Here is a 17,157-nt window from a genome sequence, read left to right as displayed (position 1 = left end):
TATCCCAGTTCAAATAAATTATATTGAAAGTCAATTTCTGGTAAAGTGACAGTTCACCAGAAGATTGGACATCTTGAATGTCCTCAGTAAAGTGGACCTCACGATGTGTTTGTGTTTAGTTTTAGCCAAGAGGCAGCTACTTTCTCAAAAAGCAAATGTCTGAAACAGTATTTCCACTTCAGTGAGGCCAAATGGGATTTAGAGTTGGACGAGAATGAGCCAGCACGATCCTGGGATGTGAGAAAGTTTTGGATAATTTTATGGGAAAGTTTGGAAACCAGGTTTAGTCGCGTGGAAGTGCTTTTTCCTCAAAGGAGTTAAAAAAAATAATGAAAAAATTAAAATAACCCATTCGAATGAGCACATATCTGTTCAAGCCTAATTAATTTCAAAAGTCCAGTGAAATGCCAACAAATTGTTCATTGTATTTGTGTGTTCTAAGCTGCATTATTTGGCAACATTCAGAAAATCCTGACAAACAGCATCTTCCATTAATAGTAAGTCCCGGATATTGCTTTCCTGCCTCCACAGTCAGGAGCAGTTCTTGGTAAACTGGGCTCCTCTCCATCAGGCCTGCCAACTCTCTCACAGAGGATGGTCCCGATGAGTTCCTCAGAAAACAGATTTGTTTGAGCAAACGATGAGTGGGAATTCTCTCTGGAGCACCTGTGAATTGTTTACGTTAATTGGGTTATGGCTGGTGATGACTGTGTGGGCCACTTTCTGATCCATTTTCTTGTTTACCTTTAGAATAGCTGCTTATTAACTGATTGGGACACAACTAAATGCATCCAGTGACGTTTTCTCCGTTTCGGTTGTTTTCCCCCCTCCAGCACTCTGAGTCACGGGAAACAGATGTCGTCTTCGTCTAAAAACCCAGTGCTGGAAAAATTCAGCTTTATTTAGGTAAATGGTGGGGTAAAACACCTCCGTGATTTGGTCAGCAATAAAATATATTACGTCTGAGTATTTCTTTTTCTGGAGTTTGAGTTTTGTGAAAGTAGCTAATAATGGATTGGGTGAGCTCAGACTCTCCCAAGCACACTATACAGTGCTCTGCACACAGTAAGCACTTATTAAATATCCTTGATTAATATCATCACGTTTGATCTGATTATCCTATAACCTCCAGGCTTAGCACAGTGCTTAGCATTAGTAAGTGCTAAATAGATATATTATTTTGTCACCTAGACATTTCCTAGATCCCTCCTTATTTGCTCTCTACTATACACACTGCCTTTTATTTTAAACCCAGGCTTGAAGAGATTGGGTGTGAAGTGTACTAGCTAAAAAGGAGTGGGAATAATAAAAATAATAGTGATGATGGCATTCGGTAAGCACTTACTATGTGCCAAGCACTGCTCTAAGCACTGGGGCGGGGTGGTACAAGGTTATCGGGTTGTCCCACATGGGGGCTCACAATCTTAATCCCCATTTTACAGATGAGGTAACCGAGACACAGAGAAGTTAAGTGACTTGTCCAAAGTCACACAGTTGACAAATGGCGGAGCCGGGATTAGAACCCATGACCTCTGACTCTCAAGCCCCGTCTCCTTCCACGGAGCCACGCTGCTCAGAGGGTAGACTAGATAATTAACCTGTTTCCTGGGAGAATTGCACAGAACAGTATGGGCTGGATAAAGTGAAGAGGAGAGATGTTTTTACCGGACTAGTCGACTGTTGCGGGGCACAAGACCAACTCAAAAGCCTGAAAGGTCTGAGACCCTCTCACTGATATCTGCTGGAAGATGGTACTTCCAAAGCGGCCTTGCGAAAAGTGGATCAATAAGGAAAGTGAGAAGGGCTCTAAGGCAAGTGGTGTTGGGACTGGGAAGGCTGTAACTAGAGGGATGCGTCATTCTTGAGAAGTATCCGCAGTTTGGGCTTCTGGCTAATGAAAGAACACTGATAATAGAGTTTTCTGTGGCTTTCTTTCTCATGGTATTATTTAAATGCTTACTATATGTCAAACACTGCCCTAAGCACTGAGGTAGGTACCAGTTAATTAAGTTGGATACAGTCCCTGTTCCTCATGGGGCTCCCAGCCTCAGGAGGAGGAGAACAGGTACTTGACCCCTATCTTACAATTGAGGAAACTGAGGCACAGAGGCTTTTTATGGTATTTAACATTTACTAGGTGTGAAGTATTGCACAAAAAGCAGATGTACGTAACTAGGTATTCAGAACAAACACAGTCCCTTTCCAACATGAGGCTCACAGTCTAAAAGGGAGGGAGTATAGATATTTAAGTCCCCCAACCCCCACGTTAAATGATTTGCTCTAGGTCACACGGCAGGCAAGCGGCAGGGCCGAGATTGGAACTCAGCTTGTCTGACTCCCAGGCCTGTGCTCTTTCCACTAGGCCACGCAATCTCCAAGTTCCCTGGGCGTATTTTAATACTTTGGCTCACATCTAGGACCAGAAGAGGTCCAGAGGCAGCAGGTTCAGATATATGCACATCCAAGCTGAAGCTCAGAATCTAGGTAAAATGCTCCACAACCCCCGGGAAAGTACTGGCCTGAGAGTTGGAAGGACCCGGTTTCTAATCCCGGCTCCGCCACTCATCTGTCGTGTGACCTTGGGCAAGTCACTAAATTTCTCTGTGCCGCAATTACCTCATCTGTAAAATGGGGATGAAGACATGGACTGTGTCCAACCCGATTAGCACCTATGTACCCCGGCACTTAGTTCAGTTAGGTAGTTACGCAGTAAGCGCTTAACGGATACCGTTAAAGAAAGAAAACGAAAGTCCAGGTAGAATTCAGCCCTGGAGGGTGCAGTGAAACAATGCACCATCCGAGGACGATGTGAAGAAATTCAGAATGGCTTTTAGCTTCCCCATAATTCATTCAATTGCATCTGGAAGAAGCATTACCACTTTCATCACTGAGTAATAGATTCCTCTATAGCCTCCTCTGCCACTCTCATCTTAATCCCCTCTAATTGCCGCTACGCATTGAATATAGCTCCAGCGATGTTTGGAAGAGGAATGGTAATAGTAGTGGTACCATCTCTTGATTGCCCATTTGGTGCAGGGCAGTGTACTGGGCGCTTCAGAAGTACAAAATAAGGTGATGCGCTTCCTGCCAACAGAAAGTTTACACTCTAACAAAGTGTATATAGTGGTGCAAGCCTTTCCACCAGGAGAAGCAACGTGGCTTAGTGGATTGAGCACGGGCTTGAGAGTCAGAAGGACCTGAGTTCTAATCCCAGTTTATCCCCGTTTTATCTGCTGTGTGACCTTGGGTAAATCACTTCACTTCTCTGGGCCTCAGTTACCTCATCTGTTAAATGGGGATTAAGAGAGTGAGCCTCATGTGGGACGGGGACTGTGTCTAACTTGTTTGACTAAAATCTACCCCAATGCTTAGAACAGTGCTTGGTACACAGTAAACACTTCACAAGTATCGTAATAATAATAATCATCATTATTATTCCATTAAAGGGCCAGCTGTCCTTGGAGGCACTATAACCTCTAAATCCAACGAAGCCTTCATCTGCTTCCTTAAAAAAACCATACATTTCCTGACTTTTCCTTGGGGCCGGACCACACTAGAAACCATCTTAGTCAAAAGAGAATCTGTCCTAATTTTAAAAAAACAACAAACAAAAAATCCCAACAGAGGGGTTTTTAACTTTACTCAGTCCTGAAGCAAAATAGCATTTTCCCATTGGAAATCAAAAACATTTGGCCCTCAGGATGAGAATGTTTTAATGTCAACCCCTAACTTACTCTTTGGAACTCCAATAATCTTGGTTACTTTCGATGTTATTTTGCAATTTTTTTAATTTTCAGGGGTTTTTCCCCCTCTGGAACTTCCCAAAATTATCCACTTCCCAGGGGAGGGACAGCAATATCAAGTTCAAGCATTTATCTCTCTCCTCAGGGATACAGATGAAATTCCAGCCTTTGGCCACTTTGGTTGGGAAACTCCTTTCCAGCCCCAAGAGGACATTTTAAGGAATCTCTGAGGTTTTCAGTACGACTTCAACCTGAAGCGAATGATTCACCTCCATCAAATAAGTTAATTTTGACAGGTCCCCTGGGTGATGCCTTGTGATTACTGTCACTGTTTCTCCAAGCAGTTTTAAGATATTCCGTGATGGCTATTAACTACGACATTCGTCAGCTGTCAAAAACTTCATTTTTATTGCTGAACAAGACAAATTGGATGAGAGCAGAAAATCGCGATTTGGGCTACAGTTCCTGAGAAACTGGTGCTCTCTAAACGGGACCAAAAAATCAGGGGTTGGAATTCCCAATCTAAAGTCCAGTCTCCAGAGAGAGACTTTGGTTTTTAGTTATTTTTGCATGTTAATTGAAAATGCAGTGGCAGACTGAGAAAAGCACAGAGGCGGTCAAAGTGGCATAGAACAAGGGTGGTTCCATTCCCAGCTTTCTTAACTTGCCTTCTGTGTGGCCTTGGGCTGTTTCACTTCTCTGGCCTCAGTTTCCTCATTAGCCAAAGAGGATAAAGTACCTAGTCTCCCTCCTTTTTAGACTGCGAGTCCCACGTTGGGCAGGACTCCTAACTGATCTGATTATCTTGCATTTATCCAACACTTAATACAATCAGTGGTACTTAGTGAATCCTTAATATGTGCACACCACCCTACTGTTTGTCACAGTGCTTGGCACCTCGTAAAGGCTTAATAAATAACCATCACCATACTCTTTGTTTAGAATTCCATTATATTCACTATTTCCGTTTCCTACTAATACTAGCCAAGATATTTATTGAGCCCCATCTGGGCTCAAGGCCTTGTGTTAGGTGCTGCAGAGGTATAAAATAAAGTGGCCGAGTCCCTGCCTCCCAAGAGCTTACGTTCTAATGGGGGACGCAGACATAAACGTATTTACAAATGGACAGTGCTTAGTACAGTGCCTGGCACATAGTAAGTGCTTACTAAATATCATCATTATTATTACGTACAAAAGTGCTGAGGGAAGGAGGAGAAAGCACCGTGGGTTAGTGGAAAGCTGATGGACCTGTGTGAGTCAGAGGGCCTGAGTTTTAATCCTGCTTGATGACGTGGGCAAGTCACTTCATGTCCCTGTGCCTCCGTTTTCTCATCTTTAAAATGGGATTCAAACACCTGTTCCTCATACTTAAAATGTGAGTTCCATAGGGGACAAGGACTGTTCCTGACCTGATTTTCTTCTATCTACCAGAGCACTCAGTACAGTGCTTGGTACATAGTAAGCTCTTAACTATCACAATTATTATAAATACATACATAAATGGGAGAGGTTACTGGGCAGTGCTGCGACTCTGGTTTTGGGAGTTAACTGGCGAAGGTTTTTGACAGAGGTGGTATTTTACGAGAGGTAACGACTTTAATTTCAAACCCCAGATCCTGAAAAAAGGGGGAAGCTAAAAGCCCCTCGAAACTCAGACTGCCAAAATCATCGGCATATACAGTCCCCCAAATCTCTGAGGAATCGTCCTCACAGAACTACTCTCAGCTTTGTGAGGACTTCCCGTGACTTGCCACAGACCGATTCTTGGTGAGACTGGCACAGGAACAAGCTTACTTTGATGAGGCTAAATTAGAAGGCTCAGACTCTCCCTCTTTTCCCCATGATTCCTTTTCTCAGTCTCTCCATCCGAGCCCTAGAGAATGCCAAATCCATTCAAAATGAAGCTGGAAGCAAATAGTAAGCCATTTTATTTGGTGAAGCAGAGAGTTGTCCCAAGCCTTGGGAATTCTCAAAGAATCTTTCACACACACCGAATGGATGGCTTTTTGTCCCCCTCTTTGCTATATCATTTCTGGTCTCAACTCAGCTAAACTGATCCACTGAGGGACTACTCGGTTCAATTTATGGCAACTTGCTCTGGTCTACTGACCTTCAGGGAAAAATAGGAATGGAAGAGAAAGGATTCAGGTTGCATCTGTGTGAAGTAGAATTTGGCACACGGGGGGGGGGGGGGTGCAATCAGCACGAGGTGCTCAATGATGCATTTCCAAGAGAGAGAGGGCATATGTGTGTGTATGAGAGAGAGAGAGAAAAGAAAAAAAAAGCTGATCTAGACACCCCTTAAACTAATATTATCTGAAAGAAAAGAGTGACATAGCCCAGAAAATTCCTTTCCATCAATTCCAGGGGGAATGTTCAACCATTCATTCATTCGTATTTATTGAGCACTTACTCTGTGCAGAGCACTGTACTAAGCACTTGGGAGAGTACAGATAACAATAAACAGACACATTCCCTGCCCACAATGACCTTACAGTCTAGAGGGGCTGGAGACTGTCCAAAACAATAGAGCAGAAGTTAGATTGCCAAGCAGCGTGGCTCAGTGGAAAGAGCATGGGCTTTGGAGTCAGAGGTCATGAGTTCGAATCCCAGCTCTGCCACTCGTCAGCTGTGGGACTGTGGGCAAGTCACTTCACTTCTCTGTGCCTCAGTTACCTCATCTGTAAAATGGGGATTAAGACTGTAAGCCCCATGTGGGACAACCTGATTCCCCTATGTCTACCCCAGCGCTTAGAACAGTGCTCTGCACATAGTAAGCGCTTAACAAATGCCAACATTATTATTATTAAAGAAGATTAACTCTTTCCCTGCTAGTCTTGCTTTTTAGCGGTGTGTGAAAACAGGCTTTTGCCAAAACAATGGGTTTTCTTGTGGTTTTTTTTTTTCACAGTTTGATCCGAACCATAGAGAAAAGGATTATTCTAATGGCGTCAGACAAAATGCAGGTTTGCGTGCCACAGCCACCTCACTCGGAAAAATCATTTTCAGTAGCTGCAGATCTGGAGGACAAAGCCAGGGTCACTGGTGGCTGGTGGCATCCAGAAGGTTTCCCCCACCCCCACACCCCCATCTGCTACCCATCTCTACCCTTACTGCAGCTCCTCAGAGCCTCCCACTCCTTCCTGCTCATGCCGGAAAAGTCCTGAATAAACCCAACCCTCCACGCCGACAGATTGGGCTGGAAGAAGTTTCATTTGGAAATCTTCCCACAGTCAACTTTGGTCGCCGGCCATCAGCTCCGCTCTGCCTGCTTAACAGATCCCTCCTTCCCATCAGGTTGTTTTCTCCCTCAGATGTCTTGGCCCAGCTGAGCTGACCCTTCGGCAGTCAGGCGACTGTTTCCGAATCTCCCTGGCTCTCGTCCCCTAGGCTCTCAGAGGCACTGGAAGCAACATAACCTCCGCATCATAGTAGCGCCTGGCCGCTCTTTTCCATTTACCTTTCGGCTCCCCTGAGTGGACAGAGTGTGCCACCATGCAGCTGCAGAGAAGAGGAGCTTCATTTGAACTTTGGAGTAGAGAAATAGCACCTCGAGGGAGGGGCTTCTCAACTTTTCAGAGGAGAGAGCACAACATCTAGACTGTAAACTCGTTGAGGGCCGGGAACGTGTCCGGCAAATCTGTTGTACCGTACTCTCGCAACTGCTTAGTATAGTGCTCTGCTCATAGTGAGTACTCAGGAAATACCACTGATGATGGTTGATGATGAAAGAGAGATCAGAAGAGCCTACTTCAGAACAATGATAGGAAGGAGAAGCAGCATGACTTAGTGGAAAGAGCATGGGCCTGGGAGGCAGAGGAACTGGGTTCTAATCTCGGGCTCCACCGTGTACCTGCTGTGTGACCTGAGCAAGTAACGTAGCTTCTCTGGGCCTTAGTTCCCTCATCTGCAAAATGAGAATTCAATACCTTTTCTGCCGCTCTCAGACTGGCAGCCTCATGAGGGACCTAATTATCGTGTATCTCCCCCAGCGCTTAGTACAGTGTGTGTAGTAAGCGCTTAACAAATGCCACAATTATTAAGGAAGAGGAGAAGCTTCTGATAAACCTCTAGATTGGCTTTTCACTGCTCAGAGAGTACCTTTCCTCCCAGGGTCAGAGAAGCAGCAGGTTTCCAAGTCGAGGAAGAAACCAGGGCAAAGAATCCTACATTCTCTTGGTGGCTCAGACCTGGGAAAAGCTTGTAAACCATTTTAATACTCCATTTTGTAAAGCTGGAAAACCTAGGGTCACTAGGTTTCCACCACCACAGAATTCCCCCTTATTTCATTGCTTCCCCCCGTTCTAATGGAGAGAAGTCCTCAGAGGGGGCATATAATTCTTCTGGGTTTAAGTGACGTAGTCTCCACCTCACCAGGAACAGAGGGCAGAACCAGAAAGCAACCCACGGGAAGTGGCATAAGAAAGCCTGTCTTTCTGCTGCCCCTTCACAAGGGGCATCAAATCAAATGACCTGAAATGCGCAATCGTGACGAACCTTGAACATATAGAGCTTGTCTTCTTTCGCGTGTGACCTAGTTGAAAGAGCACGGACCCGGGAATCAGAGGGCCTAGGTTCTAATCCCAGCTCTGCCACTTGCCTTCTGTGTAAACCCGGGCAGGTCATTTAACTAGAGAAGCAGCGTGGCTCAGTGGAAAGAGCCCGGGCTTGGGAGTCAGAGGTCATGGGTTCGAATCCTGACTCTGCCACTTGTCAGCTGTGTGACTGTGGGCAGGTCACTTCACTTCTCTGTGCCTCAGTGACCTCATCTGTAAAATGGGGATTAACTGTGAGCCTCACGTGGGACAACCTGATTACCCTATATCTACCGCAGCGCATAGAACAGTGCTCTGCACATAGTAAGCGCTTAAATAGCAACATTATTATTTAACTTCTCTGCTTCAGATTCTCCATCTGTAAAATGGACGTCAAAAACCCATTCTTGTCTCATAGACTTTAAGCCTGATGAGGGAAAGGGACTGTATCTAATCCGTTGATCTTCCCAGAATTTAACACAGTACTCGACACATAGAAAGTGCTAAACGAACACCACCATTATTTTTATTTCCGGCCACTGCGTTCTTAAAATCTCACAACATTCCTGTAAGGTGGAATGACTTGGGATGAGGAATCTGTGGGAACACAGCAGGCAATTTGTCCAGAGTCCCATGATAGGTCAAAAGCAGAGCTAGGATTAGAATCAGGTTTAGATTCCCAGTCTCACATTCTTGCACAAGACCGTCTTGCTTCAGTCCACCGAACAAGGTACAGAATGTACAGTGGACATGGTTCCGGCCTTTCAGTTCATATGAAAGGCTTTGATGTCCTCGGAGATAGGCATATGCTTTTGGAAGAATTTCAGCTCACGGCACTTCATATACAGTTACTAGTGACGATACGTCTCTCATTTTACGGGTGGGCAAACACGCAAACTCCTAACCCGGCAAAGGGGTGAAGAATAGTACCCACTCCCTAACATTTCTCAGTCCATCTGCCTGCCATTAAGAGGTGCATCGGTTACTCCCTCCTGATGGGAACTGTTAGTCCCCCTGGCTCTTTGTGAGGCTAAATTAACCTGAAATCAATGGAAGTAGGAAAAGAAAGACCATCTAGTTACCCAGGTTAACTACTTGGGTCCCAGATTTTGTGCAGACACATTCCACTCTGGATGGGTTATCATCTTTTCCTGGTGTCTTGATCAACTGGGAGGGATCCTGGAAGGGGTAGCTCAGCGCAACATTTTAAGGTCTTTCCGTTTTGTGACACGAATTTCCACTGGAGCCTGGGCTGGAGCCAGTTTCAACGGTCCACCAAATCCCTCAAGCCAAAATTCACTCTTTCCGAACTACTGCCCAAGGCTATTTAACCTGTACTTTGGTGGAGATCTGAAGTATTTGTAGTCCTACTTTTGACCTCGGGTTAGAGCACTAGTAGCAGTGAAAACGCACATAACTAGTGATTTTCCCATCATTCCCCCTCGAATATTATTACCTTGAGCTCCTTGACTGTAAAACAGTCTGTGAGCAGACTCAACATCCAGAAAGTAATCCATCTTTGGATAATCCATCCTTGATGTTACAAATTCAACACTTCTCTCTTTTGAAAGAAAATGATCAGTCGAGTTCCTAGAAAAAAAATAGAGAATTTGAAACTACCCGCGATGGAAACAAGAAAGCAGGTGTCAAATCCTTTCGAAGGATGGGCCTCCATCCCAAGCCCCTGTTTTTAGGGCACGTATGTCAAGTGTAGCATTGCCCTTTCATTAGGAAGTGAAATATTTAGCAAAGAACATTCGGTATGCTGACAAGAGAGGCGCGAGCTGTACCCAAAATAAACATCCTAGCTGTCTTTTTTGTTTACGGAATGACTGGAAGATGTGTTAGAAAATACACAGCCCGCCGGTTTTTTTTACAACGATCGACTGCTGATCAGCATCATTAAAATAATGTCAGCTGTTCTCCGCATTGATCTGCCACTGAGTCTTTCAATTTAGTATTCTCCTGAAGCAATCCCCATTGACTGGGAATTGGAGATTACTGGCTTCTACCGCACTGGTTTCACGATACACGCTGACACGTTCGTTCCCAACAAGTGCTCTTTCATTCTGTCCTTTCCTGCTCTCCCTTGCAGCACCCTTTTAAAAAAGCATAGGAGAGTCGGCTGGCAGAACCACACGTAGAATGAATGGGCACCAGTCACATAATGGATTTAAAAATTTGGGCCTCCCTGCTTAATAGCAGCATTCTGAACTATCAGCAAGCAGTCAACTTCATTAAAAGAAAAACTGAGCCGGTCGGCTGTCCTCTCAAGCGTCTGTAGGCATTCCTTTTCGGCTTGCATGAATGGGAGGAAGAGGGGCTTTCAATTCCAGCCATACCTTTCGGGTGACATTAATAGGACAAATTCATTAAAGCACTGCTCAGAAGAAGGATCCAGGCGGTTTCCTTCGGTAACAGTGAAATTCCAATTTAGAAAAACAATCCTGACGAGAGAAAACTTTTAAATACCCAATAGCACCACACTTCACTACAGTACCCCCGACGGCAAATATACTTACAGTAAAATATCAAGAGCTAGTTGCCAGCAGTGCAAGCTAGAGTAGTTTCAGCAAAGGCTTCTTTGATCCTACTAAATATCCCCAGTGTAAGCAAACAATTTTGATTGTTTGATTGGAACTATGATGAATAATGCATAACATCAACTGGACTCCCTTTATCAGATAAAAATGGCCAGAAGACGTTACCCTAGCAACAGAAAATGACGCTAACAGCAGTCCCTCTCTGCCCTTCAGTCGGAAGGAAGAAATCATTGGTTTTCGGTAGCAAACTTTGGCAGAGAAAAATTCCGTCAACATCGAGCCCCTCTCTGAATCCGTTTTTCACTCAGATCTCCTCTCCATTTATGCAGACAAGTATCATTCTGATGAACGAAGGGGTTTTATTTTGTCTAATAATTTACTTTTACTGCTCTGAGCCCCCGGTATGCCTCGCAATTACAATAATAAGAATGTCGAATGGCTTAGCAGCCGGTGTAATGAGAATCGTGTCGAGCGACGGTTCAGTGACCACCTGTTTTATCTCCTCCTGGCTGCGGGTGAGACCATTTTCTCTCAGAGACATTAAGCATTCCACAGCCAGCATTAATACCCAGATTAGCTGGGATCATCTCGCGCCGCAAGTGACTTCTCCTCCCTCTTGCAATTCAGTCACTGAAGAAGGAGCTTTCAAAAGCAGCCCGCTCTCTCTCCCAGAAATGTATAATTAGACAACCGAACCAGGGTTGCCCAGTAGATAAGACCTGAAAAGAAACAAAGGGGGTGGAAAAGATCCAGAGAAGGAGGGATGGAGTTAGCAGGTACTCACCGAGATCACTGACCTCTGTCCACCTCGCCGAGTGGCATGAGTTAAAGCCATGCAATACATCCAAGCCTGGGAGCCCGAGCGAGCGGCTTCTAATTTTCACTTCAACCTCGATTCCAAAGCCTGAGTAAAGAAAAGTGATGGATTTGCCCGGTTTATATTCTGACGAGATGTAACCTCGCAATACAGAGCTCAGCAAGGCTGCTCTCTCCAACGCATTAGCCTGCTAATTTAAGAAAATTGAAAGGTTTTGTCTTACTGTCTTTTATACGTTCTCGCTGCTACCCCCTCAATTTCATTTGCATTTCAAATTATTCTTAGGTCTCCACTGCTCTCCAAGGTGTGGAGTACTTCCTAATCACGACGGATGCTCGGTGTAGTTGTGCGGTGTCACTTTTATTCTGAGCACCAAACAAGGTGAGGAATTATAATTGCTGGTTATTTTCATAGAATGAAATACGGGGCGCACCCGCTCCCTTCTCCTCAGTTCCCCTATCTATTTTTTAAACCTGCAATCCGACAGCTTGGTCCAAGCGCAAGCCAAAAATTCAACTCGGACAAGCTCTCCATCCTTAAAAATACCAGTCAGATAAGCACCTCGGCTCAGTCTGCGTGCTCCCCCTCAGGACGAGCTTTGAGATCCTTGATCGTAGCCGTGCATGATCACAGATATGTGTAATATTAAGAAGGGGCTCTATGGATCCAGAGCACTTATTCCTCTCGGAGCGAGTCACCCGTTTAAGATCTCGCTTTCCTTTCATTTCCAAACTAGGTTCAGTGTCTAGTGAAGGGACATTTTGCCTGTTCGCTCTTCTGAAAAGAGGGAAGAATGCTTTTTGGGATCCTCTCCAGAGAGACTGTCAGCAGCAGCTCAAGCTTTCCAACCAGTGCTAGCTTCTCACCCACACCCACTCAGCCTCCACCAGCACCTCTCCTGGTGATCACATGCTGTTTTAGCCCAAGGCATCTTCTGGGCCCCCTCAGCCAATCAGACTGACTCATTCACTAGTTTGGTACCACCCTGGTCCCCAACAACCAAGCTGGTCAAGGACATTTTTCCCTTAGATGAAAATCCCGATTAGGGCTCGGTGTTTTCTCAAGTACGGACTAAGCCCCCACTCTGACAGGCCCGGATGAAATGAGAGGTATCGAATGCTTGACATTTTTAAGAGCAGAGGACTGGATTCGATTTCTCTAGCAGCCAGCAAGGTGTGGGCGACGGGTTCTGAACTCTTTTGTGAGACTGACTGTGCTTGAATGACTCAGAAGCTAAAAAAAAAAAAAATGTTTTTAAAAACCTAAGGCTGCTGACAAACACCAAATATTAATGCGAAGGAAAGTCAGTGTGGACCTGGGGAACAAGAAAAGCCAAATGGCTATCGTGGAGAACGAACGTAGAACCGAAGGAAACATCAAACAAAGATGAAAGATATAAGAAAAAGAAGGGGAGGTGACACTTGGAAAGACCAGCTGAGCTAGGAAGATTATCTACCAGTAATTTTCAATTACACAGACCAAGGAGTCAGAAGGATCTGGGTTCTAATCCTGGCTCCGCCACTTGTCTGCTGTGTGGCTTTGGGCAAGCCACTTCACTTCTCTGTGCCTCAGTAACCTCATCTGTTAAATGGGAATTGAGACTGTGAGCCCCATTTGCGACAGGTACTGTGTCCAACCTGACTGGCTTGCATCTACCGCACCATTTAGTCGAATGCCTGGCACAGAGTAAGTGTTTAACAAATACCATTCAAAAAAAGTTAAGCCTATTCGTCCAGTGGCAGAGACAGAGGGATGGATTCGTGGTTTGGAGTCATGGTGAGAGAAAGGCAGGAGGAGATCGAGTAGACCACCTCAAAGGATTCTTATCGCACAGTAATTGGGCTGGTTATGAATGTCTACAGGACTTCAAACTGAAACAAGTGAACCCAGCTGAATAACATAAAAGGAGATAGCCCTAAAAGGTAGCTTCTGTGTTTCCAATATCTTAGGGACAAGCAATATCCTAGAAACAGGGAAGGGGTTGAACCTTTTAAATGGCAAGCAGGCTTTTGAAACACACCCACTCGCTCAGAAGATTAGAGTCTGATTTAGGGGCGAAACAATTACAGCTAAACAACTAGAAATGTACAAGTGATAAGGGCAGTGTGTTCTGAGGAGTTAAAAAAGAAGAGTGTTTGAGCCTGTGTGTGTCTGTGTTCTGGACAAGGAGAAGAGGATCCGTGGTTCATTTGGTCCTATGAAATAATGAAGAATTAATATAGTTTGGAGAAGTCTTGTCATATGCTTTTTATTTACCTTTGGTGGGCTTAATACAGTATCCTGCACACAGCAAGAGCTTCGATCGATTGATATTTACTCTTTTGGATTGGTATTTAAGGTGGTCTCTATAGGAAGCGGTGAGATAAAATGTAACTTTCAAAGAAGAATTGTAACTTTCATAATGGCATTTATTAAGTGCTTGTCACATACTAAGTGCTGGGATAGGTACAAGGCGATCTGTTCAGGAACAACCTCCCAAACAAAGTTCAAAATCTGAAAGATGGAAGAACGGGTATCACTGCAGCTTTGCGGATGATGAAAATGAAAGCCCGAGGGGCTAAATGACTTATCCAAAGTCACTCAAAAGAGCTAGAACTAGAACCTAGATCTCCCGACTCCGAGACTTATGTTCTCTCGCCAGGGCCCTGGTGTCGCTCACAGGGTTTGGGGAAAGTGTTACATGAATGACAAGTCTTGAATTTTAGACTTTTCTTTGGACTTTCTGGACATACGGCTTCAACTAAACTATGTGACATTTAATAAAAAAGAAAAAAGTTTAGAGATCCAGCCTGTTTCTTACCATCACCAACATTGTTTTCAAGCTAATGAAAGGATACTTAAATCTTTTTTTGTTGCAAATTAGCATGGTTCTTCTACCAAACTCCCATTGAGTTAGTGGAGATGGGGTAGCAAGGTCGTGGTTTTGTCTTGCCTCCTGATTGACTGGGAGAATGACTGACGGTTTCTGTGGGAGGCCTTGAATTTTCCGCCTGCCTCAACTCTGATTCCTCTAAAGCCCTCCGTGCCCTCAGGAGGGAAAAATCTCCACTTGCTGTTTAAGATACTAGGTAGAGTCGACCAGTGCTGTGGCCAATACATCTGGGAAAGATGGAAGAAGACTAGAGAAGGATGGAAAATGTCATCTCATTATCTGTCATGAATATCTCACTGTCACACAATGAAAAGCAATATGCCACTTATTACTTTCAGCCCAGATTTCAGAATCTATCATCAACATGAGAAGCACCATGGCCTAGTGGATAGAGTGAGGACCTGGGTTCTAATCCCGGCTCCACCATTTCTCTGCTGTGTGACCTTGAACAGGTCAACTTAACTTCTCTGTTCCTCAGCTACCTCATCTGTAAAATGGGGATTAAGGCTGGGAGCCCTACATGAGACATGGACTGTAATTAGCTTGTAATCTACTCCTGCTCTTAGTACAGTGTCTGGCACATAGTAAGAGCTTTGCAAACACCTCAAAAAAGAAAAAAGGCCACCATTTACTCAGCATCTATACTGCCCTAGAGGCTCAGAGGATAATAATACCAGAATGTGTAGGTGTATACTGTATATCAAATAGAGTATTCTGCTCTCCATTTCTTTGTAGTTAAATAGGATCCATTTTAAGCCCATCTTTGGCAGAACAGAATGAACTAGAGTTAATCCACTGGATTTTCCTATTCAAAATAGGGAATCTCAGGAATGCATGGTGACATTCAAAAAGGAAAAAACAATAAAAAAGATTTTTCCCAAAGCTCCAAATGACCTAGGGCCAGAATAGAAGATGAGGCCCCTGCCCTCAAGGAGTTTACAGTCTAAGGAGGGAAGAGAAACAGAAGGCAACCTGACAAGGGTTAGGGGACTGGTGGAGAGAAGGTATCAGAACTCTGTTCTCAGAGAACGAGTCCAAAAGGGCGCTGGCTCCCAGGTAAACCAAGTGGTGAGAGTCAAAGCGCGTTTGAAGACCGAGTCTATTCCCTCTGGCTTCCAGTCACTCGGAAATTAAACATACAAGGAGAAGTTGGCACTAGATTTTTAACCTTGTTTCCTTTATGCATATTTTCAACAGCTATTTTTGCATATCTTTGCATAATACATTTAATTCTGACTCTAGGCATATTCCTTTGTTGGATCTGTTGATCAGAATTAAACACCCGCAGAGTCTGTCATCTGGGGAAACCGTGTAACCTCCCAGGTATCAGACTTTCAAGCCAACACTCTGTGGCGCTGGCTCTTGTGACAGCTTTATCTGCTTTGACTTCCTTAAAACTGTCGACGGCCCTCTGGACTCATGGGGCCTGGGTGCCATTTAACCGGTCATCATTCTGGCCATCTGATGTGCTTTCCCTAAGGATCTGACCCAAGTGCAAAAAGATACAATAGTGTTTAACATCACCGCAGTCCACCGAATGAGCATGGATGGGTGTTTTCGAGAAAAATGCCCTAAGGGAGAAAGTTACTCCAGGTCACAGGAAATGTTGGAGTCGTGGAAACTCAATATCCAGGATGGGATTTGTTTCCCTAGACTACGTTGCCGGGGTTGTGCCAACAGTCTGTGGAATTTGCCACGGGCACACACCCCTGGACACAGTACTTAAACTGAGCTGACCCTGCCTCCTGTATCAGCCCTGAGGTGATGGTACTCAATTCCAGATTGGACTCTGGATAAGATCTTCATAGCCCTGCAGCCTCATGCCTTGGTGGTATTAGCCCTTCCAAATCCTTGAGGGTTCTCAACGCCGACACCTTGGGTCTTGGCAGTTCCTGGCACCCCAGGCCTCGGCATTTCACAGCCCTGTCACCTCAGGCCTTGACAGTTCAGAGGCCCAGAAGAAGAATTGCTGTCATTGATAACAGACACACATTAAAATTCACTATAAATCTTAAATATAAAAGCACATAACTGCTGGAGACCGGCTCTTCTTTCATTATGACTCAAATCCTGGACAGAGAATCACTGGTCTCCAGAAAGGTTCTCATAATTCCGTGGAGAAGATATATGAGAATTGTTTCTTCAGCCCCACAAAGCAGTGCTGGGCAGTTCTCAGCATAAAATCTCTGCAAAATACCAGCACTGAGCCCCGTGGCCAAGATCGTGCCACACCCACACCTCCATCCACCTCTCCACTCTTGATTAGGAACATTAGAGTGAAGAGAGGTTTGAAGAAGTAAGACCTAATGGAAGGAGCACCGGCCTGGGAGTCAGAGGATCTGGAGACCTATCCTGGGCCTGCCACTTATCTGCTGGTTGACCTGGAGCAAGTCACTTACCCTCTCTCGGCCTCAGATCCTTCATCTGTAAAATGGACATCAAACACCAGGTTTCCCTCCCTCTTAAGCTGCGGGCCCCATGTGGGACAAGGCCGGTGTCCTATCTGATTATCCTGTATCTACCCCAGCACTTAGCATCACTCTGACCTACTCCCTTTATTCATCTCCCCCCTTTCAGCCCCACAGCGCTTGCGTACATATCTGTATTTTATTTATTTATTTACATTAATGTCTGTGTCCCCCTCTAG

At 44.8% G+C, this 17,157-nt stretch overlaps 1 protein-coding gene across 4 annotated transcripts in view; it reads right to left on the bottom strand.

Moving 5' to 3' along the window:
* PHACTR1 (phosphatase and actin regulator 1) overlaps positions 1–12,435 on the bottom strand; it is a 326,807-nt gene extending 314,372 nt beyond the window's left edge. The window contains exons 1-3 of one of the 4 annotated variants that reach the window (XM_029053011.2): positions 12,200–12,435; positions 11,606–11,725; positions 9,735–9,868 (exon numbers count right to left, since the gene is read on the bottom strand). In XM_029053011.2, coding sequence (XP_028908844.1) covers positions 9,735–9,810 — 76 coding nt within the window. In that variant the 5' untranslated portion in view covers positions 9,811–9,868; positions 11,606–11,725; positions 12,200–12,435. The other 3 variants (XM_029053012.2, XM_029053015.2, XM_029053013.2) reach the window with 3 other exon arrangements.
* Between the last annotated feature and the right edge of the window lie 4,722 nt (positions 12,436–17,157).

Source organism: Ornithorhynchus anatinus, chromosome X2 (genome assembly GCF_004115215.2).
Source record: "Ornithorhynchus anatinus isolate Pmale09 chromosome X2, mOrnAna1.pri.v4, whole genome shotgun sequence".
NCBI classification, from domain to species: domain Eukaryota; kingdom Metazoa; phylum Chordata; class Mammalia; order Monotremata; family Ornithorhynchidae; genus Ornithorhynchus; species Ornithorhynchus anatinus.
This window is presented reverse-complemented; position numbering and strand designations above follow the sequence as displayed.